General features: G+C 38.5%; 1 protein-coding gene across 3 annotated transcripts; it reads right to left on the bottom strand.

Moving 5' to 3' along the window:
• Positions 1–444: 444 nt before the first annotated feature.
• Positions 445–25,742, bottom strand: LOC131971901 (uncharacterized). 3 transcript variants are annotated; one of them, XM_059333563.1, is made up of 26 exons: positions 25,715–25,742; positions 22,528–22,671; positions 22,255–22,400; positions 21,922–22,078; positions 19,825–21,413; positions 19,240–19,374; positions 19,053–19,151; positions 16,741–16,969; positions 15,964–16,026; positions 14,505–14,626; positions 11,018–11,155; positions 10,784–10,891; positions 8,899–9,037; positions 8,307–8,717; positions 7,490–7,534; positions 6,986–7,065; positions 6,698–6,810; positions 5,422–5,605; positions 5,230–5,314; positions 4,728–4,873; positions 4,410–4,500; positions 3,916–4,064; positions 3,524–3,609; positions 2,795–2,864; positions 2,535–2,659; positions 445–1,013 (listed from the first exon to the last, which is right to left on the bottom strand). In XM_059333563.1, the coding sequence occupies exons 1-26, from the start codon at positions 25,731–25,733 to the stop codon at positions 785–787; spliced, it is 4,902 nt and encodes a 1,633-aa protein (XP_059189546.1). In that variant the 5' UTR covers positions 25,734–25,742; the 3' UTR covers positions 445–784. The 3 variants fall into 3 exon arrangements, with proteins under 3 accessions (XP_059189546.1, XP_059189547.1, XP_059189545.1); XM_059333564.1 differs by lacking the exon at positions 25,715–25,742 and adding an exon at positions 25,574–25,662; XM_059333562.1 differs by lacking the exon at positions 25,715–25,742 and having other exon boundaries at positions 22,528–22,786.
• Positions 25,743–27,991: the final 2,249 nt, after the last annotated feature.

The raw sequence follows: 27,991 nt of genomic DNA, 5'->3' as shown, positions 1-27,991 counted from the left end.
ATACTTTTATCGGCAGAAGACTCACATAGTTTTGGCTTAAATAGAAAAAAAGGATAAAAAGGATCATTTGTGCAGAATGTAACAGCTAAAACTACAGAGCTGATGGTGTTCAAGTTATGAAAAGATAAAGCAGGTTCTGTTTTATCTTTTATCCCTTAAATGAGTAAAGCAGAGAGGCAACTATCAGTTCAACATAATTTAAAAATTAAAATCAAAGAAGTGGTGTGTAACAAACTTTAAAAAGTCCTTTTAACATCTGCCACGTCATTATTATTTCTCATGTGTTTGTTTAAAAATGGTTAAAAATCTGAAGGGTATATTTGTAGATAAATATAACCTGAGGAGGTGAGATCAATGCTCATGTTAATGATACAAACAAATATTTGAGATTATTATTGAGTACGGAGCCCTGCAGGAGATCACTGACAGACATTATTCTTCTCCTGTTCAAGTTTCCTACAATTAAATAATAAAGTTATCTATAATTCCACTTTTCTGTCGGTCTTTGCAGCTGAAATCTGCTGCTGGAAAAAGGAAGGATTGGTTGTGCTTTTAAACTCCAGCAGGTTGACAGATTCAGGAGGGTTTTCTGAAGCTTTGCAGGCCAGTTTGCACAAAAACGGCAGACAGGAGATTCAAGTACACAGCTGACAAAATGTCCCTGTGGCAGTGATGTTTGCTGGCTTTTTGCAGATTGCATGGGTAATTTGTGCTTACACAACTTGTGGCGGGAAGAAAACCCTCCATAAAAACAGCCTCATACACTGTGGATAAACAACTTCCCCTATCTCAGCTGCTGCAGCTCTGGAGAGGCCAGGGAAGACGGGGAGGTGGAGGTAGAGGAGGAGGTGGTGGTGGTCAGAGCAGGCAGCTCCTCACAGGCAAAATAATCTTTAAGAGGAGCGAACAAGTGCCGGATGACGGGCACGCTCCACGCCTTCCCCAGCACCTTCTGCCTCTGCTGCCGGTTCATGTTCCTCACGTCGGTGTAATGTTTGGGGAAACCAAAGATCCTAGTGGAGAACAAGAGTGGAGGTGCATACAGTACGAGTTAGTGAGAGAACTGTGAATCCTTCATCACTATCAACCACTTGATGTGATTTTTTGCATGTAATTGCAATCATTGAAATGCATTTATCTTGTTGCATTTTGGCTTTAACCCCTCTGGAGTCAGTAGCCCCTTTCATAGTGCGGTCCCGCAAATGTCCCGCTATATTGCCAAAAAGATCTGTGCTGGCTTTTTGCCTTAGGGTGTTCATAATGATCCCGCAAAGGCGTGATATTCGTACCCATTTATATTGCAGTCTGGCATCACAGTATGATGTGGGGAAGACGATAGTGACGTGCGACAGAGCAGCAGTAGTGCTGCATGGTAGCACAGTGCTAACAGGCTATAGTTAGCTCTGTAGCAGTACAGTGTGTATGTGCTGACGGCGAGACGATACAGAGCCGGAAATGTCCCGGCATGAAACGGCAACTGTTCACACCGGCGTTATCACATCACATGACTTTTTGATGACATCACCCTGTAAAACCTTCAGCAGCGTGTTTCTAGCTGTCAGCTTCCCTCTAAAGTTCTGCATTCAAACTTTGTGTTTGATGATGATGATAGGCCAAGTAAAACCAGAGATAAGGTCACATATATTCAGTATAAACCGATAGAACTAGATGGTCTCCTCATTTTACCTCTTCGATGTTATATTTGTAGCCAACATTTACAATTGGATTTTATGTGTTTTTTGGAGTTCAAACTGTTGATCCAGTAAGTCAAAGTGAAAAAATAATGATCAGGTGTTATAGGTGAAGTTGTACTGAAAGAAATGACTTCTCTCCTGATCTACAAATCCCTCCACGACCTCGCCCCTCCATATCTCACTGACCTCCTCCACCCTACAAACCATCCTGAAACCTGAGGTCCTCTGACAGGTCTGCCCATCACCTCCCGCACAAAACTAAGAACTTTTTGGGCTTGTGCCTTCAGCTCTGCAGCCCCCACCCTCTGGAACTCTCTCCTGGCCCAAATCCGAAATGCTGCCTCCCTGGACATTTTCAAAACACTTCTCCAGCACCATCTGTTCAGAGAGACTTTCGGACTCAGTGCCCAATTTTTTAGTCATCCTACTGTGTTGTATTGTGAAGCGTCCTTCGGCTTCTTGAAAGGCGCTATATGAATTTAAGTTATTATTATAATTATTATTACTATTATTATGATACCAACATGACATGGTAAACATTTTTTAAGTTTATATACCGGCAGGATGAAAAGGAGTCAGAAACAGACAAAATAGCCCCAAACTCCAAAGGGTTAATAATAATAATAATAATAATAATAATAATAATAATAACAATAATATATTTCAACTGTATAGTGCTTTAAAAAGGTTCCCAAAGACTCTCTACATAATAAAGACAATAGCAAGAAACTGTGTAAACGATATTGGTATTAAAACAAACAGCTACAATAACTAAGACCTGTGAAAGCAGAAACAGAAAACAGTCTTTATATACAGTCAAAAAGGTAGAAACACTCTTACTTTTCCAGCTCTGTGATCCAGAGGTTGTCCTCCTTGCCGTCCTGCAGCACCGGCAGCAGAGACGTGAGGCCTTTGCCCTGCTTTAAAGAGTTTGGGTTGGTGGTGATCGTTCTAACTTTGGTGACCTGCAACACAGACAGAACATTCAGCGAGTCATTACCTATCTCAGTGAAAGAATACATTAACGTAAAGGCAACAAAAATCCATAATATCTGCAAATCTTTAAAGGGTTTTACTAATTCTAAGACTCAGTCACTGACCCTGGCCTCTCGTCCGATCTCTAAGCAGTCCTGGAGGTTCAGCTTGTCGTTCTGAGACGCTATAATGGGTCTGAAGGGAGAGAACAAGCAAACAAATGTTCAAACATCAAAACAAGGTGAAGACACAGGAGGAAAATACAAGAGACAAAGGAAACAATAAAGCGGTTACTTTTATTGATATGAACAAGTGGCAGCTGGCTTGACTGTATTTTCCGAACTGGGGCGTGGCTTGACCGCAGTAATATACGGCATATTTTGTCCATGGACATATCCTCCAACCTTAAGTTTACTCGGGGCCAGAGAATCCTGACCACATGACCACTGAATTGCAAAATGTAAATTTTCAAAATCAACATTCGGGCCTTTATTCTCACACTTGATATCCTGGTCATGCACTGTGTTTAAAAAAAGAAAAGAAAAGTAGGACTTTTGTATAATGTAGTAATGTGAATGAAAGGTTGATTATTGGAAAAAAAAAGGTCACTTTTCGTTATCTGTGTTTTGATTTCCAAACGGATATGGATTGAATGGAAGATACACGGATTTACATTGGATTTATTTTGACAATTTGAATGTACTTGAGTTGAGCACTGTGCAGCTTTATTTTCTATGAAAACAAATGTATCAGATCAGGACTCAGTATTAGCAGATACTTGGTATTAAATGACCTGGATAGTAGGTGAAAAACTTGACTCGGGCTTATAATTCACTTTTTATTGGCGGTCTCACCTGCTCATGCCCGGGATGTTTCCCCAGAAGTAGCGCGCTCTGTGAGCAGGACTGACGCGGACCGCGTTCAGCTGCACCGGGTTGCACTGTAAAGAATCAGTTTACAACATGTTGGTCAGAGTTTATCAGAATCAGAAACTATGTTTCAGTAAGTATGTAAATAAAATAAAGATAAAGTGCACTATTGTAACGTACAACAACAATATAAATACAAATAGTTTAAAGTCTTAGGAAAAATTGAGATATGTACAAATAGAAATAAAAATAGAAATATGGAAATATAGAAATACATTTGAAGGAAATAGAGATATGTATAACATATGTCACAACATTGTAACTAAGTGACCAACAAATTGCAAACAAGTGAGGATTAAAAAGTGTCTGAACAGAACCTCGAGGAAGCGGCAGATGTTGACTTTGTCATGTGTGTTCATGAAGGTGACATTTTCAAACAGCCAGAAGAACGGCCGTGGGTCTTCCTCTCTGGGCTTCAGCAGCTGGAGGATGCGGTAGAAGTCAAAGAACAGCCGGCCGGTGCCCTCTGCAGGAGAGAGCAGGGAATTACAACCAAGAAGAAGAAGAAGATCATCACTAACAGGAGCATCTGCAGCACAGCTGTCGTTACTGAACCATCAACAGGACGACAAGCATGATGAGGAACAATACCGTCCAATAAGATCTTGATAATATCTCTAATAAATGGTGTCATTTTTTAAGAAAACTTGCATTACAAAGTGGTTGAAGGTTGTTGGTTCAGTGATGCAGAGCTCGTTACCCTCAGTTATCTGATCAGTAGTTAACTCTGCAGTTCAAACTAATGACTGTCTGAAAAACATGTTTTTAATTGTTGAAAATAAATGTGTTTCACATTTGGACATTTACGTACCGAAGAGGCCTTTTCTGACCGGGTTGACGATGGAGAGGTCGTTACAGGGGCTGCCTCCGATCAGCAGGTCAAACGGACCCCACTGCTCCAGCTGCATCACCATAGAACAACAAGCAGCTGCTTTAGTTCATTATTGAGACAATTATTGTTTCAGTTACATCAGCTGAGCCATAACTTACTCAAAACAACAAAATACAACCTTTCATTTAAAGATTTAATTGGTCGGATATCTAATAATAATAATTAGATAATAAAGATAATTATCTACATTATTATCTGTATATAAACACAGTGTAGTGGGAAACTGTGTGAACGTACGTTGTCCTGTGTGATGGAGCGGACGTCTCCTACATGGATGATCTTCTTGTCGTGGTTGATGGTTGCAACAGCGAGCGAATCCTCACAAACCTCTGAGGCGACATATTTCTCTACTTTGAAGCCGAGATCCTTCAACACCACGTAGCCTAGGAGATAAAAACAGAAAAAACATCTGTAAACCTCCAACAGACAAAGAAAACTAATAGACACTAATTAGACCATCTGATCATCAAACTGCAATCCTGAAAAAAAAAAACAGGATTTCCCAAAAGCATCTTATAAATGTTCCTGGGTTTAAGATGTTTCCTCAAAGCTTTGGAACTGAAAACACTTTGAATTTATTGTAGATTAACAATTAACAGCAAGAGCATGTTAAGAAGCTTCATAATCTGCAGGAAGAAGCAAAAACTACATGTTTTACTTTGTTTGTATGTACCATGTTTTTTTGTATTACCATGTTTTATGTTTATTTATTTTATTGAAGCGAGGTGTGTGTGCTCACCTGTTGCGATGCCGTCAAACAGCGAGAGGACTCGGAGCGGTCTGCGCAGGTTTGCAGGGATTGATGGGTAGACACGGTGAGGCTCCTACAAAATAATCATCTTTTAATACAACTGTATTACAACAGAACATGCAGTATAACTGGTAAAAACAGCTTTTTTCACTGTTTGTGATTCGTCTGTTTGTCACTTACAAACGCCATGGCGCTGTTATTGGCGAATAGCTCCTGCACACGGATGCTCCAGTCCTCTCTGGGCGTCAGGGCACCGTGGGTCTGAAGAGGCTGACACAAGTAGCAGATCCACGGATCGAGCTGCTTCAGAGACTCAAACGAGCCCGGACTGATGAGGATGTCCAGACAGTCGGCGCAGTAAGATCTGCAGACAGAGAGGAGGAGGGAAAAACATTTAAACATAGGAGGAAAACTTTACATTTTCTTTAAACCTTTAGCCCCTCTGGAGTCAGTAGCCCCTTTCACAGTCCCGCTATATTGCCGGAAAGATCTGTGCTTTTCACCTTAGGGCGTTCATCGTGATCCCATGAAGGAGTGATATTCGTGCCCTTTCATAGTGCAGTCCGGTATCACGGAACAAGGTGGGAGGAAACAATAGTGACGTGCGACAGAGCAGCAGTAGTGCTGCATAGTAGCACAATGTTTATAGGCTACATAGTTAGCTCCATAGCAGAACAGTGTGTATGTGCTGCAGCAGGATGTGTTCAGTTAGCGACCAACGTTGTTTACAACAAGCACCGGACACTCTGTGCACAGTTAGTGATGCTGGTTTATTAACAATAAGCGGCAGACACTCTGTGCACAGTTAGTGATGCTGGTTTGTTAACAATAAGCGGCGGACACTCTGTGCACAGTTAGTGATGCTGGTTTGTTAACAATAAGCGGCGGGTGCAGTGTACAGTTAGCGAAAGCTGCAGTGAACAGTGATTCGATGATGATGTTAGACGACTCGCCCCGATGGCCCGTTCATCGTGGTCCCGCTTCCAACAGTCCCACCAATTTTCCGCCTCCAGAGGTCACAGAGGGAGAAAATTGGTGGGACTGTTGGAAGCGGGACCACTTTGATCCCAGCATCCCGCTTTGGGCGCGATCATAGTGGAGGCGATTCGTTATAGAGCCATAAATGTCCCGACATGAAACGGCACTATGAAAGGGGCTAATATGACCGTTCCGTATCAAGCCATACAGCCATTAATTACAGTATTTTCCTAGGCGTTTTTTTCTGTTTCACAGGGTATCAGCGTCATATTCTGATGACTCTGCTGCTTCCTCCCCTAACCAATCAGTTATAGCGGTTTATGTTTGTTGTTTCCAGGAAGTAAATACTTGTCTCGTTTTTCTGTCTATATTCAAATTTCCAAAAAAAACAATTTCTTTGCCACAGGCAGGTGTCTCAGTCTTTGAGGGTTGAATAGCTGAAATAGTGAAATTTAGAGCAGAGATGAAGGGAACCGACCTGAAGCAGCTGTCTTTGCCACACAGGATGACCTCCATGCCATAGCAGCAGATGGTGCAGTACGACTGGTAACCATCTTCATCGTAACGATACAAAGTCTCTGTCAAGTTATTCTGCAGGGACACAGGGACAGACAGACAGACAGACAGACAGACAGACAGACAGACAGACAGACAGACAGACAGACAGACAGACAGACGGTGAGGAGGTTTCACAGACACAGCAGCTAAATACTTAATTCAGGTGCACTAAAGACTGTAACATGAAGAAAAGTGGACGATTACTGACTTTACACTTCCTGCAGAGGCTGCCTTTAAACAGCGGGTGGAATATCTCCACGTCTTCAGTTCCACAACACAAACAAAAACCTGCAGACAAAATTCAAACAAATGAACGACTGAGGAAGTGAAATGATGTATAAAAGATACACAAATTCAACTATAACAGCAACTACATAATATTTTACCTTCAAATATTGTTACAAGAATCATCTAAAAGTGTGATAAAGAGATTTAATGGAAGATTAGCAATTCTTAAAAACAGAACACATTAAAACAGAATTATGGTGTTGTTTTATTTTTACCCCTTGACTCAAAATAACTTCTCCTTCTGTTTTGTGGGACTTCGTGTTTTACAAATTAAGTGCTGTATAGAAGACATGAGATGAAAGCTGCATCCCAACCCAAAGGTTCAGCCATTGCACTAATCAACCAACTCATTTATTGACACAAAGTCAAATATTCATGCATAAAAAGTCATGAATTACAAAATACAACATGCTCTAACATTTACCCTCGATGTCCAGCTTCATGTCCATGATCCTACGAATAGTCTCCTCTGCAAGATAAGAAAACAATAACTGATTAATCATGAGCGAGCACATAAATATTTCAATTCTTATTATTTATTTTCTTTGCTATTTTTTGCACCTTGGGCAGCATTTAATGCAGGAAAAGTGATTTATAAACCATATTATTTTAATGCAAAATAAAAATAAAAAATAGTGTTATGGTTAATTTCTTCTTTAATATTTTTCTAGAAAAGAAATAATGAAAATTCCGTTTATACATATGGAAGATATTTAATTAAATTTTACAAAACAACCTTATGAACCTTGAATCATAAAGATTTTTTGCTTTAACATTTATGATCGACACTGACTGGACATCCACATAAAAAAGTGGCAAATTATCTCTTTTAAGCCTTTGGTGTTGCAACCTAATTTATCAGATCAGCTGTGAAACAACATGGTACTTATTAAGAACTGAAGGACTTTGTTTATGCCATTCTAGATCAATTTTGTGCATTTGCAGATATTCTTAATCTATCTTGTGGATTAATTTGTTTCTGAAAATGTTTGTAATTGAAGTTTTTTATTATGCACATTTAATAACACAAAAAGATAAAGACATAACAACAAAAGGAAGGAGCAAAGTAGCGGCAAGAAACCCAAAAGGGCTTATACAGGCCTCTACCTATATTAAAATTCTTAAGTTAAATTAAAGACAAGAAACTATGAAATTGAAAAAAAAAAAATAATTCAACTCTTAATCTCAACTCTAATTAAAATCCATGTGTTGAAATAACAGCAGTAACTGGAGTTAGTTACCTCTGAGTTTCTGGTCCGGCTGGGTGTACGAGCCGCTCGCCTCGATCACCTTATTGTACATTTTGCTGTAGATATTCTTCTTGTACGGCAGAAAGTCAGGTGATATGTCGTCATCAAATCCATCCAGCGGACTGATCTTCTTCCTCTGGACCTTCCCTCCCCTCCCCCGGCCTCTCCCCCCTCCCCTCACCTTCTCCCACCCCGGGGAGGCCGAGTCCTCTCTCTCAGCCTCCCACCCTCCTCTGGATCCCTTCTCCGCTCTCCCGCCTCCACCTTGAGGGGAAAACTTGTTGAGGGTGACCGACACGTCTTTCGTCTCAACGCTGATGTTTTTGGTCGTCGTCGGGGTCGAGTTTGCTTTCTGGAAGAGTCTCTGCTTCACCTTCGGTCTCTTGTTTTTTCCCGCAATACCTGGACAGAAGACAGTTTATTAACATGCAATCAGTAGTGTTTGATTACTACATGGTTGAGCAATACTGTAAAAGGGACGAGGCTCTGGTGGAACTGAGTCACAGGAGGGTCTGAGGGGATATATTACACATCACACACATCAGGAGGATCTTCAGGTAATCTTCACTAATAACTTTCAAACCGTTTACAGCAGCTGATCTGAGTCCGTCCGGCCCAGTGGGCTGAAACCCGCAGAGAGCCCAGTCCAACATCTGCTTCAGCACCTCATCCCGGGACTCATAACTTGCAGAAAAGTGCTTCCTACAACGCTGAGCTGCCTCCTGATGGACACAGAAACAAACATGTTAACAACTTAGCAGTCTGAGCTGAGCTTTAATATGTTATAGTTGATCCCAGAGACAGATGTGTTCTCGCAGGTAACACAACACCTGCTTTTCCTTTCGTTTCCTACAGCTGAATAGTTGTAAACACATAGTTAAACACAGTAAAGTTCAGAGTTTGACACTAGGAAACAGTTTACATATTCGTTCATTCTTGGTGCTCACTGAAAATCAGATTTTAAGGCCTACGTCAATGACTTACATCACAAATGGTCAAAGTCTTTCCAGGGTTAACCCATTGACGCCGGGAAAGCATTATCGCATTTCTACCATTAAAACCGGGAGCGCTGTTGCGTCACTCTACCATTAAGGCCGGGACAGTAGATATGTCATTTTGTAGTATTTGTATTTTTTTCCACCTATTTTCGGTCTCTTGGCCAATGAAATGCATCAGAATCATGACCAGAATACATGCGGGAGTGTCGCAATGCAACATCGGACTTTTCCAGAACTTTGAAATCATGACGGAAGACGACTATATACCGGAGGAGCTCAGCAGTAAGTGACGGAAGAGATCTGATGAAAACAGCGCTGATGATTTTATTGCTGATCCGGACTTTGAACCCTCGGAACCAATCGACCGGGATTTATGGATGAGGAATATGTTTTTAGACGACATATTTTCATCGAAGAACAGACTGTGGCCATCTGGAGATAATAATAATATTATTAATAATACATTAATAATAATAATAGGCTAATTGATTGTGATGATGATATAAGAAATCATGACTGTTTATGTCTTATATTACTTTATGCGTCGTTGAGTACCCTGAAAAGTGCAACATATAAAATGTATTATTATTATTTATTATTATGATAATTATTTTTTTTTTTATTACAGTAGGCTAATGAGAACTATGTCTTGTTCTTCCATGACATAGTTTGCATCTTGCTAATGGGCATGTATTAGTATTATGCATAGGATTTTTTATTCAGTCAAATGTAACATTTGCTGAGTTTGTTGATTTTTTTAAAAACTTTATTGAAGGTTTGGACAAATAAACTCAACTTTGTATGAAAGCCATGGGTATAAGCTCTCAAATACTTTTTGAATTTCATTTTTATCTGCTACAGAGGCTGAAAAATCTATTATTTAGTAGGTGTTGAATTTCCAGAAAAACTTCAGGTTTTAGGTGGTCATTTGAAAATCGCCCATAGGTTTTCCAGGCATTTTTTTCCAGGCACTTTAGGCCTCAATGGGTTCATTATTTAGAATACAGAAGCATGATGTGGAAACTTGTAACACTGAGAAAAAATACACAGTGAAGTATGAGACATCTTGTGTCCAGCAATCAAACTTGTTAAATTAAAAATATTTGCACATGTTATTCATATTTGCATCTATATTCTGCAAGTTTTAATGTGTGATTAGGAATATACAGTCATGGAAACAATATTAGACCCTTGTTTTCTTCAATTCTTCTTTCTTGTCGATAAAGTCTTTTCCTGGTTAAATATTTAGAATACACAAGCATGATGTGGAAACACGGGAAAATCAAACTTGTAAAATTTAAAATATCTGCATATCTTATTCATATTTGCTATATTCTGCAAGTTTTATTGTGTTAGAAGGAATATAAATGCCGTTTTAAGAATTTCAGTGTTGCAGACACATATTAGAGTATCTTTGCATGTCTGAATACGTGGCTGTGGGGATCTTTAAGTCTCATGTTTTGTTCAGACCTGCAGCGCCAGGAAGACAGCCACTCGGTAGGAGACCAGGATGGTGAAGTAGTTGTGGGAGAAGTGCTGGGCGAAGGCAGCGAACGGTTTCAGGTCCTGCAAACTGACCTGGGATCAAAGCAGAGAACAGAAATATGCATGAGGATAATACACTGTATATGTATCTATTAGTCACATAAAATAATTGTTGTTAAATTCCAACCTGCGCTGTATAAACTGGGAGGCGTGACTCACCTGAGAGGTCATGTTCTGTCCGTACCACTCCACCCTCGTTGTCTCTGGAGGCTGTTTCTCTCCCTTGCTAGGTACGATGATGGCCGGCCAGATAGAAGAGCTGTCCATCTGACCCCAGACCAGCTCCCCTGTCACACCCTGTAACACACACACACACACACACACACACACACACACACACACACACACACACACACACACACACACACACACACACACACACACACACACACACACACACACACACACACACACACACACACACACACACACACACACACACACACACACACACACACACACACACACACCTTTAAAATCCACCAAACTATTCTGCTGTCATCTTAAGTACCAATAGGTTTTTTTGTGCATGAGAATGTTTGAGGAGATAAATATGGATTGGATTTGCTCGGCAGGTTAGTGGTTCCACTTGTCTGTTTATTAACAAACTAGGGCTTTCAATCAATGCAAACACTTGATAGTAAATTGCAAGATTGCCCATTCTTAATCACAAAGTTTTAACAAAGAGTTATTTATTTATCTGTTCATAATGTACCTTAAAATTAGATTACTGCTGAAAATAATGCATTATCAACAGTAACTGCAAAGAGCTCTGGTCTGAACCATCTGCAGGTTTTTGCAGCTGAACCGGCTTCAAAATCAACCTTTTTCTTTATCCATTGCTGATTGTTGCCATCAAACTTTGGGCTAATTATTATCATAGCACAGTTTCATCCTTACAGGTTTTTTGTTTGTTTTTAAATAAGTGACGACCCTCTGACAAGTCGATACAGTGCATTACTCACTGTGGCCTTGTGTTTCACTGCAAAATATAAAATATATAAGGAATCTGAAATGAAAGAATTATTTTCTTCAAATTTGAATGAAATGAAAAATCATAATATTTAGCTTTGTTTTGGTCACTTTTTTTTCTAACAGGAACTTTCATAACCAATGATCTGTTCAAGGACTGTTTTAAAATTGAAATTATGACAATAATGCCTGATTTAATCATTTCTTTCTACGATAAATGGTGTATTTTTCGCGATCTTTTAAAGAAATCAATCATTTGCATTAATGCATTATTATCTCGTTACTTTGAAAGCCGTAAAACAAACATGATACTATAGTAATCATGCTGTCATATCTCTTTAATCATGAGGATAAAGGTGAGCCAGTCAACACAGATCAAGCTGTGTTTGGCCGATTTTTATCATTTTTATTTTGAAAGGTTACACATAAATACAAATACAGTGGTGAATTGTCAGAAAGGTATGATGGCAAGAAAAAACGGATACCGCCATAACCTTATTACTGATGCAACACAAGCTGCATTTAGCACTGAAGCCCAACTTAAATGCAGGTTTGATCTGTTTTTGATTTGCATTTTTTAAATAAAATTCATGCATATTTAGTCTTTATTAGCATACGTAAACAAGTGCTGGCTGGCCAAGCTGAGAATAAAATGTTTTATTTAAAATAACATATATATGCATTGAGCACACCCCTTTCAACTAATTGCCCAATTGCACAGCCTTAAGAGCTGCATATCACGAATGATGGGTCTTGTTGGTTTTCTGAGAATCTAATGCACCTACTGGTACCTTGTTTGCCATGTAGCAATAAAAAATATACTAAAAACATTTATTAATCTGGTTAGTCACATTGGACTGCTATTATATTTATATTGAACACTGTATGTTTGTATGTAGGTATGTATATATATATATATATACAGTGCTCAGCATAAATGAGTACACCCCCTTTGAAAAGTAACATTTTAAACAATATCTCTATGAACACAAATACAATTTCCAAAATGTTGACAAGACCAAGTTAATATAACATCTGTTTAACTTATAACATGAAAGTAAGGTTAATAATATAACTTTTCATTCATAATTTTCAGTTTTACTCAAATTAGGGTGATGCAAAAATGAGTACACCCCACTAAAAGTCTCGGGAGCAAAGCTAAGTTTTAGACTACAAATGTCTAATTTAACAATAATCGACCCCAGGTGAGTCTAATTATTCATTACACAGATGTCCAGCAGACAGTTGACTATAAAAGGGTGTTACTTAAATAAAACCCCTTCCCATTTCATGTTGTTAGCAATGGCACCACATGTCTCAAGACCTGAGAAGGAAAATAATTTCTTTACACCGCAAAGGTGAAGGCTACATGAAGATAAGCAAAGCTTTACTTATCAGTCAAGAATACTGTAGCAAAAGTGGTACAAAAATGTAAAAAAGATGGAACTGCAACCATCTCACAGAGACGTCCAGGCCGTCCGCAGAAGTTAACACCTCGACAGCAGCGTCTTCTGATGAGAAGGGTCCAAGAAAATCAGCATGCAAGTTCATTGCAGTTATCTAAGGAATTAGAAAGCCAAACTGGGGTGACTGTTTCTGGTGACACAATACGCCGTACACTGCAGAGGAATGGCATGCATGGGTGCCGTCCACGAAGGAAGCCTCTCTTAAAGCCCAGGCACAAAAAAGCCTGTCTAGAGTTTACCAGGGCCATGCTGACAAAGATGAAGACTACTGGGACTCTGTACTCTGGAGTGATGAGACCAAGATAAATGTTTTTGGAACTGATGGCTTCTAAACTGTGTGGCGTCGCAAAGGTGAGGATTACAGAGAAAAATGCATGGTGCCTACAGTGAAACATGGTGGTGGCAGTGTCCTTATGTGGGGTTGCATGAGTGCTGTTGGTGTCGGGGAGCTGCATTTCATTGATGGCATCATGAATTCACAGATGTATTGCTCCATACTGAAAGAGAAGATGCTACCATCACTCCGTGCCCTTGGTCGTCGTGCACTTTTCCGACATGACAATGACCCTAAACACACATCTAAAGGCCACTGTTGGATTTCTGAAGAAGAACAGGGTGAAAGTGATTCAGTGGCCAAGTATGTCTCCTGATCTGAACCCAATTGAACACCTATGGGGAATTCTGAAGAGACAAGTTGAGCATCACTCTCCATCCAGTCTCTAAAAGAGGCCATTCTTGAGGAATGAAAAAAGATCAATGGAGCAAAATGTTGTCAACTTGTTCATTCCATGCCTGGAAGACTTGGTGCTGTCATTAAAAATCATGGAGGCCATACAAAGTACCAGATGTAATAGTTTTTGTTGTGGGGTGTACTCATTTTTGCATCGCCCTTATTTCAGTAAAACTAAAAAATGTGTAATCTAAGTTATATTATTAACCTTACTTTCATGTTATGAGATAAACAGATGTTATATTAACTTGGTCTTGTCAACATTTTGGAAATTTTATTTGTGTTCATTGAGATATTGTTTAAAATGTTACTTTTCAAAGGGGGTGTACTCATTTATGCTGAGCACTGTATATATGTATATATATATATATATATATATATATATATATATATATATATATATATATACATACAATAGTGAGCTATTAGTATTACAAATTAATGTTATTAATATGCAATCTGAATAATCTGATTTTACCAGCAATTCTGCAGAGTTGGTTGGATTTTTTGTTACAATCACACATTCCTCTTCATCATCATCATCATCATCTTCATCACAGCCCCTAATGAAGGGAGACTTTGTCGGTGGAGTTCTTTCACCTGCAAAACAGGAACAAAAACCTCCTGAATGTGTCTTTATCAATTTGGACGTGAGCGGAGGGTACGTGCAGATCTCAGTCTGCTCTCAGCTCGTGTACGCAAATCTCAGTCAGTGTGAAGTCCACGCGTCTGAGTCAGAGAATTGATCTTAGACTATAGTATCCATGCCTGGAGCTGATAAAACTCTTTGGTGTTTTGTTTTTTAATGGTGACAAAGCAAAACATTTTAGACTACAAAATGTATCATTAAAACATAATTTTAAATTAATACAGCCTGCGACCGTGAAATTCTTTAATGAGAATACTAGCCGAGGCTATTAAATGTTGTTGTCTTCTGCTATTTAGCGTAATCCGGCTCTGACACCGGAGCGTCAGCGTCTCCTTCACCAGCGATGCTGCCCGAATAGAAACATTTCCAATCAGCGATGCCACACGCTCCTCTGACTGGGACATCATTCTTAGTGAATGTAAAGAGGCGAATATCTCTACATCATAATAATAATAACAATATTTGGATATTATATAGATTATTAGGCTTTATATATCAAAATATATAAATTAATTACTCAAACCTCGCTGGGTGTTTTTATGGTCCGCTACTCTGCTGACAGCACCACTGATTTCCTTCCTTTTCACTTTTTATGCTGCCAAACAAAACCAGTATGTTGTGTTGCAGCTGTTGGACGTCAGCGTTTCACTTTCTGACACTTTCTTGTGTTTATAACTATAACTACTTTTATTTCATAAACCTCCGTCGCAGTGTATTTCTGTAATATGCCTATTTCCTCTTGTTGTTATTTGTGACGGTGCACTTTGCTAATAAAGCTGATTTTAAGGAGAAAAATCCTCTTTTTGGTCGTATTGCGCCCTTTGGTGTCGTAAACTCTGGAGGCGAGTCATCTGAATCGGGTATATATTAGGGCGTAACATTTAAATGACGTTTGTTTTTCGAGCTGCCACATTTATCAACAGCCAATAATTTTTACGCTGTGATTGGAGAGATACGATCTTTTGATAAATCACACAGGAACCCTGTCGTAAGACGAAATATACGCTCAGATCTGCACTCGTTTCTATGCTCGTTTCTATTCTCGTTTGATAAATGCGGGCCTTTGTCTTTAAAAAACTGCTCAAACGAATTATTCGATTGTCAAAATAGTTGACGATTAATTTATTATCGATTATTGTTCGATTAATCGAATAATTGTTGCAGCTCTAATATATATATATATATATATATATATATATATTTGCACACATACATATAAATAAAAATATAATACATAATATATAAATACATTCTCGTAAGATTCTCAACAATATTCAATGATTCTTACTTGATGCTTTTACGAGTCTCCTGGTCCGACTCATTTTGAAATCTTCTGTGACATCAACCACATCTGAGGAAAACAGAAAACACAGTTATGTTTGTTTTTATTATCATTAATATCCAACAGATTTAGAATTGCTGCTAATAATTGATAAATAAATTAGTCATTTTTTTATGCTGATAAAGCTGATACAGACACATAAACTACAAGATTAGTTTAAATAATAAATAAATATGGCTATTACATCAATCCTGAAATAAATAAATGAGGCAATAAATATATAAATGAGTCAACATAGTTAAATTAAGCTTTTCAAAGGTCTACTTTTACTTACTTCAGGGACTTTGATTTCATAATTCTATGCTTATATATTTCAGGGATCTAAAAAAAATAAAACAAAAACATTTATTGAACCATATTTACTTATTTATATTTAATTCAAAAAAATATTTTCATACACATATATTTAAACCCAACTAATTTATTCGTTTAACTATATTTACATTTAATTTTCCAAAATATGTTTATTTTTTAAACTAATTATTATTAACTAGTTAAACTTCTTCATTTACCGACATTATTATTATTATTATTATTATTATTTTATTTTTATTTTTTTAACTTAAACCCATTTATTAATTTAACTATATTTACTTATTTATATTAATACATTTATATAATCACTGCCTCATCTGTTTCAGGATTTATGTCACAGCCGTATATATATTTATTTCATATTTAACTTTATTTAATATAAGGTCCACAGCACTCCAACAGTTTCACCTGAAGAGTTGTCGGTGTAGTCCGAGTCATCCATGCTGTGATGATGATTGGGAAGAAGCTGCAGAGGCGGTTTGACGTCGTCCTCTGATGAACTCTCGGATCTATTCTTGTCATCACATCCTGCTGCTACAGATCTACGTTTCCTGACACGAGGTCGTCCGGTCCTCCTCTTCGGTTGAGGTGGGGCTTCGTGGGGTTTCTTGCTGGTAGGAGGAGGCTCGATTGACATCTTGAGACAAAAACAATCACACACACACAAAACGCTTTATCGTCACAAAGATACATATGTAGTTAATGAAAACTATATGCTGGATAAATAGAAATTAATCTGTGTCTTGCAATTTGGTGTTAGAAAAAAATGACATTATTAGAGGGAAGGTTGAAGAGTTTAATGAGATATGGGCACCCTTTTTAAATTTTATGAATGGAACAGGCCAGATGATACCACTGCACTTTAAAGTATCAATAACTTAGCTAGAGAACCACGGTTTAAATAATGAGAGTGAAGAGGATGGGGAACAATTTCATACTTGATTTTAAATAGTTGATTGTATATATACATATCTTATCTTTGTGTGTATAAATATCTATTAAATTTGATTCATTCTATATTATTTTCTTCTGAATATTCTGAGTATATTATTTGCTGTTTTTAATGTCAATTATTGTTGTTTTTTGCCGAGTTTGTTTTTTGAATGCTTATGTTTGTTTGTTAAAATGAGCAAAACTTCAATAAATATACCTTAAAGAGTACCGACAGTTTAAGATTAAGCTATATAAAGAATAGGTTCATCCCCATACCTTGTCAAGACCGTCCTTTAAGTTTACGGGGTGGACACTGAAACTGTTGTCTTTGCTCTCTTCAAATCCACCAGACTCTATTGACAATTTTACCTTGCCGAAAAAGGGAGTTGCCGGTCTACCGCTGCTTTGATCATTTACTTTAAGTTAGCACAATTACACAAAAACTAACTGATTGAGGCAGCAGCAGACCAGCAGCTCCCATGTTCTGTGAGGTAAAATCATTTGGAACATTTTACCTTTGCACATCAGGCAGGCCTCCTCACTGTCCGCTTTTAAAAGAAATCTTAAAACCCATTTTTATTCAATGGCTTTTAACTCCACATGAGCCTTTGCTCTGTTTTAGTTGATTTTATCTGTTCTTTGTGGTTTTTAAAATTAAGATTAATTTTAAAACCCACTTTTATTTACTGGTTTTTACCCAGCATGAGACTCACTCTGTTTAAGTTGCTTTTATTTGTGTTATTCTGTTTTTATTGTTGGTCTGTCCTGCCATGTACAGCACTTTGAAACTCTGTTTTAAAGGGTTCTATAAATAAAGTTGATTTGATTTGATTTAACTGTGTGAATTTAAACTAGCTGATCAAAGCAGTGGTAGACTGGCAACCCCCTATTTCTGCAAGATTAAATTACTGTTTTTCTCAATGGAGGGTGGTGGCTTTGAAGAGAGCATAAAAAATAGCTTAAGTTCCTCCTGTGCAAACTTAATCTTAAACAGGAAACAGCAAACAGAGAAAGAGGGAAGTGAGATGACTCAGAGTATGTCATCCCTCTTTCTCTGTTGAGAGTTGAACATATGAAGCACCAATCAGGCTTTCTTGAGACAGTGGTGCAGATAAGAAATAAAAATGATTAGCTCAAGCAAAAGTGACAGGGTTTATTATAATTGGGTGGTTTAAGAGGCACTTCAAGTTTCAAAAATGTCTGTTGTTATTTGATAACAAGCCCAACAGAGCAAGTGAAAAAAATCATTCACTTTGGACCTTTGGAGAGCAAAACTGTAATACTTACAGTCAGACAGCAAGGTAAAGTAGGGAAAATATAATTATTACTATAATTTAGGATACAAGTCAAACTGATGCTGACAATCTAAGGTGTCTTAGATACGTTTAGCTGCTGTCCTCGTCCACAGCTGTTCATTACTGAGCTTCTGTGGCAGCAGGCCTGGATAAGCACCTCATACAACCACACCTCAAAAAATCTGAACCATCATTTTAAGAGGAACTGGTTGTGTTTTTGGTGGTCAAAACGTTGATGCAGTAACTGAAAGTGAATTGTGTAATGATGTGGTGAATATCAGGTTATAAAGGTGAGGATGTGCTGAAAATAATGATACCAACATGGCATGGTAAACATTTTTTAAGTGGTATATACAGGCAGAAGGTCAGAAACGGCCACAATAGCCTTAATCTCAAACGGGTTAAAGAACTTGTAGTGCCCTTCTGATAAAGGCTCCTGGTTTTACTGGTAAACCAACAAGTCAGTTTCCTGAACAGGCTTTTATGACTCACCTTAGCAAACAAAACAGTCCTGTTAAGAGACCTGGGCAGGGCCAGGAGGGTCAGCAAGAGTTCTTGGAGAGCAGAGTTTGGTCTGGCGTCCTTTAGGATCTGTTCAGACAACACGGACAGCTCAGTCATGACCGCGAACACTCTTTAATGCAGTAAACAAAGTGAATCCAGTGCATTGTGTGTTTACCTTTCTCCAGCAGCTAGTCTGTTGCTCCTTTAATGTCTTGATGAAAATGCGGTAGTTACAGGTCAGTGTTCCGGCGTTCACCAGGCCCAGCTGAACACCGAACTCTGACAGCGTCTTCATGGTCAGTGAATTACCCTGCAGAGAAAACAGAAATAACACAAGAAACAATAAACACATTAGATCAAGTCCATCACGGAGGTTTCACTCCAGAAGTTGACAAAATCTCAAAAAATCAGAGACATCTGAACTGTTACTATAATACATATTTTAAAAAATAACTGATATCGCATTTTTCATATTCCTGACCTTGAAAACAGTTGACATTAAGCATTGTCCAAACTTTCAAGACTTTAATAAACCCTGCAAGCAGCGCTGCACTCAGACTGGCTGTGCAGTGGTTAGACCAGTCACCAGAAATACATTTTGCTGAACATATTGTCTCAGAAATAATTCCAATAAACTAAATTAGTCATTTTAAAACCATTAACTTTTACCATTGTGACGGTCTGTGTCAGAGTCCTAAATACAGATGTAACTATAGCTGAATTAAGTATAATTTAGTATTACAGAACTAAATATTCTTACGGTGATATGTCCGTTTTTCACCACTTGGTTGATGTTCCTCAGTGCAGAATCTCCAAGATGCTCAGGTAAACTCTCCGCAAGGCTCACGAGTGCTGCTTTATAGAACGTCGCTGCATCCTTCTGGAAGTCCTTCCTCTCCTGTTCCCCCAGGTCCACCACGGCTGTGGCCCACAGGAATTCTCTGGCATGAGCACCTATGTTCACCTCTGTTACGGGGAGCAACGCAATGTCATCTTGGAGGAGCTGCGGGTCTCGCTTCCTGAGGAAACGCTCTGCGCCGGACAGCCGGAGCACACTTGTTGCGTAGGACTGAACCAGCGTGGCGGTGTGATGGAGCTCGTCGGCCACGCACCCAGAGGCTTCCTGCTGCAGCTCCTGGAGAGCTTGGAGCGGCCTCAAAATGTCAGACAGGAATATGAAGCGCAGTTTGAGTTTCTGATCCATCAGCCGGGTTCTTATCAGGTCGACGTCCTCTGTGTGCATTAGTGACCTGTAATACTCCAATAAAACCCTCCACCTGGTGGCCATCTTCTGCACTGCGTTGATGATGAACAAACACTGTGCAGAGATGGGACGAGACGGGTTAAAAGACTCTGTGCCAGCAAACAGATCTCTCAGAGTTTCCCTGACTGAGGAGCGGGTGTAGTACTGATAGTGGAGGTCTGTTATCAGGTCAACTACGCCACTAAAGGCAGTGAGGAGTCCGGCCTGGCAGGCTCTGGATGCAATCCCAGGGAGGCCGCAGAGCGACACTAGCCTCGGGTTAAACGTCTGCATCTCAGATACAAACGGCCGGCTCACCGCTGGGTGTGGAGCGTTACAGTAAAACACAGAAACCTTCGACAGAGTAAGGCCACATCTTTGCAGTGACTGAATGAGAAGCCGTGCGTCCGTCTCTGCAGCGGATGCGTCCGTGATGCTGTCACTGTCCGAGTCAGCTGAAGTCTGCGTATCAGCAGCTGTAACGCTGGTGTGCAGAGTGAGCAGCGGCTTCAGCACGCTGACCCCTGAGCTCGGGTTGAAGTAGCCAATCAGGACGATGCTGTTGTTCTGTCCTCCACCCATTTCCACGCCCACATACAGGTAGAGGCAGTACGGCCATTGAGAGCAGGCCTCAACCAGATCTGCAGGGTGAGTTGGGCCCAAGGAGGCAGAAACCTGAGAGTCTGATGTGAACCAAACTGAATGGTCTGTTTGGTTCCAACAGTGTCTTCTGATAAAGTGCAACAAAGATTTATGGCTTCCGTCATTTTCCACTGCTGCTTCTGCTCGCTTCGCCTTAATCTCCTCCTCTTCTTTCGAGTTTAACTCCATTTTCAAAGGTTTCTGCTTTGCTTCAGTCTCCTCTTCTTTCAAGTTTATATCCATTTTCTCACAGTTCTGCTCCACGCTGGTCTCTATGTTCTCAGTGTTCTGCTCCACCGTCACAATGATCACATCATCATCATCATCAGAAAGCACGACCACTGCCTCTGTGGCCTTGTTCAAACTCTCTGTAACTTTTTCTTTGCTTGGTTCTTCCACATTTTTGCCCCCCGCCTTCACGATACTCTCTGGTTTTTGAGGAGGGTTCTGGGTGGAATGACCATCTGTAATGGGAGTAAAAAGACAATAAGCGTTTTTAATAAGACATAAAATTAATACAATATTTCTGGCATCAAGTTTTGTCATTCAGACATAAGTCTCCTTCAGAAAAAAGGTTTTATCAACATTATAATGCTGTGCAGAAGCAGCCACAGTGCTTTCACAGTATTTATCACCTGGCGTGTGAGCAGGTAGGTTAATATTTATTTACTTTTACATGTCTCTGATCTCACATTGCAAGAGGAAAAATGTTTTTTAATGACTGATCTGCCAAGACTCTTCTGAACAACTAACAATCGTGCCTCACAATTTATGAAATTGATTATTTGTTTGTGTAAAGAGTATTTATAAACATAAAAGTAAAGTAAAAGTATAGTATATAAAACTCATGCTGCAGTCCTATTTTTTTATTTGAAGTCTTAGTGCTGTGTGTGTGTTATATATTTCAATGCTATGTGTGATAGCTGTGCAACAAATGTGTGATTTATTCACCAACACACACACAGGACCCACCTGATGTAGCAGGACCCATACTCTGTCCTCCTCTGGCATGCAGGGCGTCGTACTGCCGATCCATGGTCTTGTTCTTGTCGCAGAAAACTTTAAACCACCCCAGGAAGGTCAGAGTCACTATAGAGTTCCTCTTCATCAGTGCCTCAATGGGGATGTGCTACAGAGAGGAGAGAGGTTGTTATCATCAGTCAACAAAATATGTTTATGTTAAATATAAAGGAATAAATAATATAAATCAGAAACAGCTCTTTAGCCAAACCTTTTCAAAACAACCTAAAATTAACTAAACTATAATTTCTTGTTACTCATTATACATTCACACACTATACTCACTCGCACAACTCCAACTTTGCTAAAAGCAGCTTGTAGTAAACTGTAGTTGTGGATGGCATCCACCACATCGTTACTTTGAAATCTGACTTTTGAGAGATCCAAGGACGTAGGAAACAGCCAGTGCATCAGCTGGCAATAGGCTGCACCTGCATATTCATGAAAACAAAAGAAATGAGTAATATGCAGAGCTTCAGTTCACCCCCCACAGAACTATGAGCTCATGAGTGTTTGTTTAGGTTTCTTTCACAGGTTAAAAACATGCAGCTGACCCACCTGTGCATACCTGCTCCATCTTAGTAAAGCCTGTCTGTAAAGTTTTATTGAGCCAAGTCAGCAGCTCATAGCTGTTCGGACGCCCACAGCTACCCATAACTACATTCGCTGCAACGTTCAGCTCCATCTCCTTAAGGGACGGACCTGCACACACAGCACGCAAATACATTTTAACATTAAAAAAAAGAGTCAGAAAAACATAAACAATGACCCAGACCCATTACTAAAACTTTGATTAAAAAAAAACTTGCTGAGTGCTGTGTAAAAGGTAAACAAATACCAAATGCATCAAATACAGAATAAGTGTACGAAAAACAGGTTTCCCAGTTTGTACAGTAAATATCTTGTCTTTGTGCTGTATTCAAATTAGTTGCAAATCATTGCATTTAGTATTGATTGCATTTTTTAAACTTATCAACAAGTTTGGCTCATAGCTCACATCTGTCCCAATTAATTTATTGTATTTAATTAGGTTTCATGGTGTGGAATACAATGAAAGAAGTAGAAAAAGATTGAATTGAAGACAGTGAGCCTTATGTTGATGCCCAGCTAAGGAATGTAGTTGTTGCAGCAGCAGCAGCAGCAGTGCAAAGTCAGAAATAAGTACAATTAGATTTAGGTCCAGCAGCTCTATACAATGTACACCAGGACATGTGATTAAGCCAATATATTTAGCAGGCTGTGGTTTGAGGTACTATATATATATATATATATATATATCCTATACTATGGTGTATGTACGTTAAATTACATTGTGCATGAATTTGTCACATCCATACATGTGGACCCTGTGACAGTTAACGCAGCACAGATCCCCATGAGTCCCTGTCATACAACAAACATTTCTATGTACACCTCAAAAACCCTGTAACACTGAGATGGGCAGTCTGACACTGAGGCTCCGAAGCCTGTTTCACTCTATTGAAGCAGACTGGTTCAAAACACTGTGTTGAGGCTTGTATCAAAGCTCTGTGATCATGTGATCACAACGAAGCACCTGAAGTGAGGTGAATGATTTGAATCTATGGCGCTGCTTCATTTGTTAAAAGGAGACACAAAATGATCAGTGTTCCCCCTGCTTCATAGCGTTACAAGAGATCTTCAATTGCATAATTCCCTCATGTACACAAGCACTTCATTTTTACACTGTAGCAGAAGCACATTATTTACTTTTTTCAAATTGTGGCACAAGGACGTCTTTCAAAATCATTCAAACAAAAGTACTTCTACCTTGTTGAATTTGAATATTTTATATATATATATATATATATATATATATATATATTATTTGTTACAACACATTAAAACATGTTATTGGTAATGACATTTCAAAGTGTAACACTTTCATGTGAGAAAAATGATTCTCAGAAAGAAGACACAGCTGCTTAAGACTGATTTTATTGCTTTTGTGTTGGAACTGCAATCAATAAGATGTGTGAATCATTTGAAAGTTTGTGGCTGCTATAATTGCAGCTGACCACTAGATGTCAATGGTAGGGTCTGTCTTTGAGACTTTGAAGCTTCGAATCTTTTTTCGATACAATCAGGAAAAAGCCTCAAAAGCTTCACAAGGCTTCATCCACCCATCTCTAGTAACACATGTATCGCTTGTACCTCCTGTCTGTGCAAAAACAACCTGGTCCTTCTACTCTACCGCGAACATGCTGCGTTCAAGCCACGTCAAAGTGTCGTTAATCTCAGTTCAATGGCCGAAAAGCAACTTTTACAGGAAGTCAGAATTTGACAATGTGCTCCAATTAATTTGACTCCAATTATTCAACAATGTTGTAAATACAGTAGCCCTTGTACTGGCCATATGAATTACAGGTTACAATTAGAAAGCCAATGAATTAATTTCTGCTCAAAGCCTAACAAATAACTGAGAAAGTAACTATCTGAGAATGTCATGTTTTGCTTTGCCCCCTAAATCTAAGCTTTTATTAATTTTCATTTATTTTGCAACTTTATTAAGGTTAACAATGGTATATGGTCAGGCAACTTAGTTTCATACCAACAGCAAGAAAAAAAAACACATGACAGACTCAAGAATAAAGAAACACAAAAAAGATAACAGGAGAAAACAGCAAATTAACATTATATGCAAGAGATCACCAAATAATTGGTTATAATAATGTATGGTTAACATGCTTTTGTTATTGTTTACATCGTTATCCAGAGACTACATTAATGCAATCACATCATCACTAAATAAGGGAACCCCTAAATATAACCAAAAGTGTATTTTGGCAGAGTCAATAGACTGGCCGAAGGAATTTGATCCCTGGGGATCAAAGTATTTCTGACTCTGAAAGTCCTGAAATCAAACCTTTTCGAACAGCACCTTAATGCAACCATGCAGTTTACACCAATCAGATCAGAGCGTGCAGCATTCTGACCAATACAAGCAATGAAAGCGGCCACAAACAACTTCTGGAAGGTTGTTCGCGGACTGATCTGAGATCAGATTAAAGACAGGCGGTACAGATTTGAAACTCGTATGAGTTTCAAATACAATCTGAGCTCAAATCAGTTGTTTACAGCAAACTCCACAGCTTTGACCGAAGAAGAAGCCACGATGAAACCATAGACTGTATATAAATAACAAATAACAAACGTTTAACTGGAAGGAAACCTGTGCCAAAGAGTAATGGGACGGTGTCGGGTCCAAAACAATGCCTCATAAACAATGAACCGAAAGCTTTCCATCCCATGTTCTAGCAGTGACAGCTACGATGGGATAATCCTCTTTTATAAGTGGCTCAAATTTACTTTATACGCTAAACGATGACCACATTGTTTATCAATAAAGGTGTTCGCAACAACCAAACTACGAAATATCCTAAAGTTGCGCATGTAACGATAAAATCCGTCTTAAAATTAAATAAAAAGGCAGAATAAAAGCTAGCTATCGTATTTAAAGTGACTACGGTTTAGCGAAATTACTTATTTTGGGGAAACAGTTAAGCTAAACGTGTATTTGGTGAAACAAGTTAAAACGCTAGCAGTTGCGGCTAAACAACACAAGCTAAAGCGTGAGCGAACTGACCGTCTCGTTCGAACAGCGGATCTAGAATGTGATTTAGAATGTGTTACAGTCGCATTCACAAGAGACATAACGAACACATTTAATGTTAAATCGTAAGCAAACATATCTAAGATGTCGGGTGAGAACAAGTCGTCTACTCACCCTCTCTGCTTCGGTCCATGTGGGTATTTACACTCCTAGTATCGGGCTCGACGGAACCTCCATCCCCCCCCCACACACACACACCCCACTCAGCTAGCGCGATAGGAGTCTTTGTCAATGTAACTAGTATCCATGGCTACAAATACAATAAAATTGCTGCTCCGCATTCATTAAACTTACAGTGATCAGAAAATAACGTCTCATAACTGCTAACAAACGTAATTTGCTCACAAGCAAAGTGCGAATTACATCAAACTTCGTGTTAGCTTCTGTAGCCAACATTAGCTTACTGCAGATAACGCCGTCATAATGCAATGTTAGCTTGTTAGCAGCTAGCTCACATACATAGCACTATGTTTCAGTAAATATATTTAGACGACTACTATAGTGATTAGGGTAATTTGTTATTTCCAACAAATGACTGACAAAATACTGTAACCAACACAATGACTACTGTGTTTTATTTTACATTTATTTGAATGTTACTGTAATTAAATAGCATGTTGTCAATTAATTACTGTTTACTATTCTGCATTCATTTATCCGACATTGGTCAGAAAATAATATCACAAAACAGCTTACATACCTTATAAGTTTGAATGTCACATTTTAACTCTTTGTTAGCATTGTGAGCTAAGTAGGCTACAGTTTTAGCTTAGTCAGCTGTGGCTAACCTCATGTTAAATCAACATTAGCACATTAGCAGCTAGCCGACATACGCAGCACCATACAGGCGTAATGTTTGAAGACTTTTTTGTTTATTTACATAATTGTTTCTGTAATTAAAAAATGTATAAAATACTGTTAATCTAATGTAGTGTCCATGGCTACAAATATAATACAATTCTACATTGGACTGATCAGAAAATAATGTCCTATAACAGCTAACAAACATACTTTGCTAACAAGTTTGAATGTCACATTTGAACTACTTGTTAGCATTCTGAGCTAAAATAGGCTAGAGTTACCATGGTTACCTTTAGTAATTAACTTTAGCTTAGTCAACTCTTGCTAACGTCATGTTAAGTCAACGTTATGTTTGAAGACTGTTGTTTTTTGAATTTACATGATTGTTTCTGTAATTAAAAAATGACTGAGTGATCAGAAAATAATGTCTTATAACAGCTAACAAATATGCTTTGCTAACAAGTTAGGGTTAGGGTTAGGGTTAGGAAAGAAAAATATACAAACTGAAATACCAATTCGAATTTGGCTAAAATTAATTGAATGTGTTGTATTCCATATGTTTTGGATACTTATCTACATGGGCTTCTAGGCCTGTACTGTGTTGTGTATTGCTTTGATTTTTGAATTTATTGGTGTGTTATATTGTTTAATAGAGGGGTTTTTTTTTGCTTTGATTTTTGAATTTAGTAGTGTGTTATGTTGTTTAATAGAGGGGTTTTGCTGTGATTTTTAATTCAGTTATTTTTTAAATATGTTATCTTTGATTTTTAATTGTGTTCAGTTCAATAAAGATGATGTTAAAGTCACCTCAGTCTTTGATCTCTTACGTAAGTGCTATAACCTGATGTACAAAGCACATTCACCTTGTCAGTGTGTCTGACAGAATTTTCTAGTACAAGTAAAATGTTACAAATGACACATCATAATAGCATTATGAATTAGGATAGATAAAGTTTTAACATTTATCAAAATAAACAATGACCCATATTTTACTAGAATTCACTAAAGGCAAAAAAAACTCGACATTAGACTTCAAAAGGATGCAAAAATTTTGTCATGATGAAAATGGAAATGACAACAGCTTTTTAAAGTTTTAATGCCGCTACAAACTCCCTTATTTGTCATTTGGTGCATTTCTCACATCAATATTAACATTTGCACAACAGTTAGTTCAACCTCCTCAACATTTAGTCATTTGTGCTCATCATAGTAGCAGTTTCTCCTTACAACAAATTATAAATGCTTTTGGACATGCATTAATAGCTTTCATACAACTCTGCTGTTTTATAACATTATCATTGCTTATGTCATGTCAGTCAAAATTAACTATACTTGTGAATGCTGAATAGTCATTCCATATAAAACTAACAGTCCTCATTTCTTTACTTGAGTCATTACAAACAAAAATATAAATATATATATGCTCCTTATTTGTTTATATGCGGCCAATAATGACAACCGAATGGTGCTTCGCGGCTGTCATCAATAAGTGGTGCCGTTGAGTAAATCTAACATACTCCTCCAGCTCTACATTTGACTACAGGAGCCCCCTGAGCCAGCTGGTCCTGAGGCTGAGGTCACAAACCTGCA

The sequence above is a fragment of the Centropristis striata genome, chromosome 5 (genome assembly GCF_030273125.1).
Source record: "Centropristis striata isolate RG_2023a ecotype Rhode Island chromosome 5, C.striata_1.0, whole genome shotgun sequence".
NCBI lineage: Eukaryota > Metazoa > Chordata > Actinopteri > Perciformes > Serranidae > Centropristis > Centropristis striata.
The sequence above is the reverse complement of the archived record's forward strand: the minus strand, read 5'-3'. Positions and strand labels throughout refer to the sequence as shown.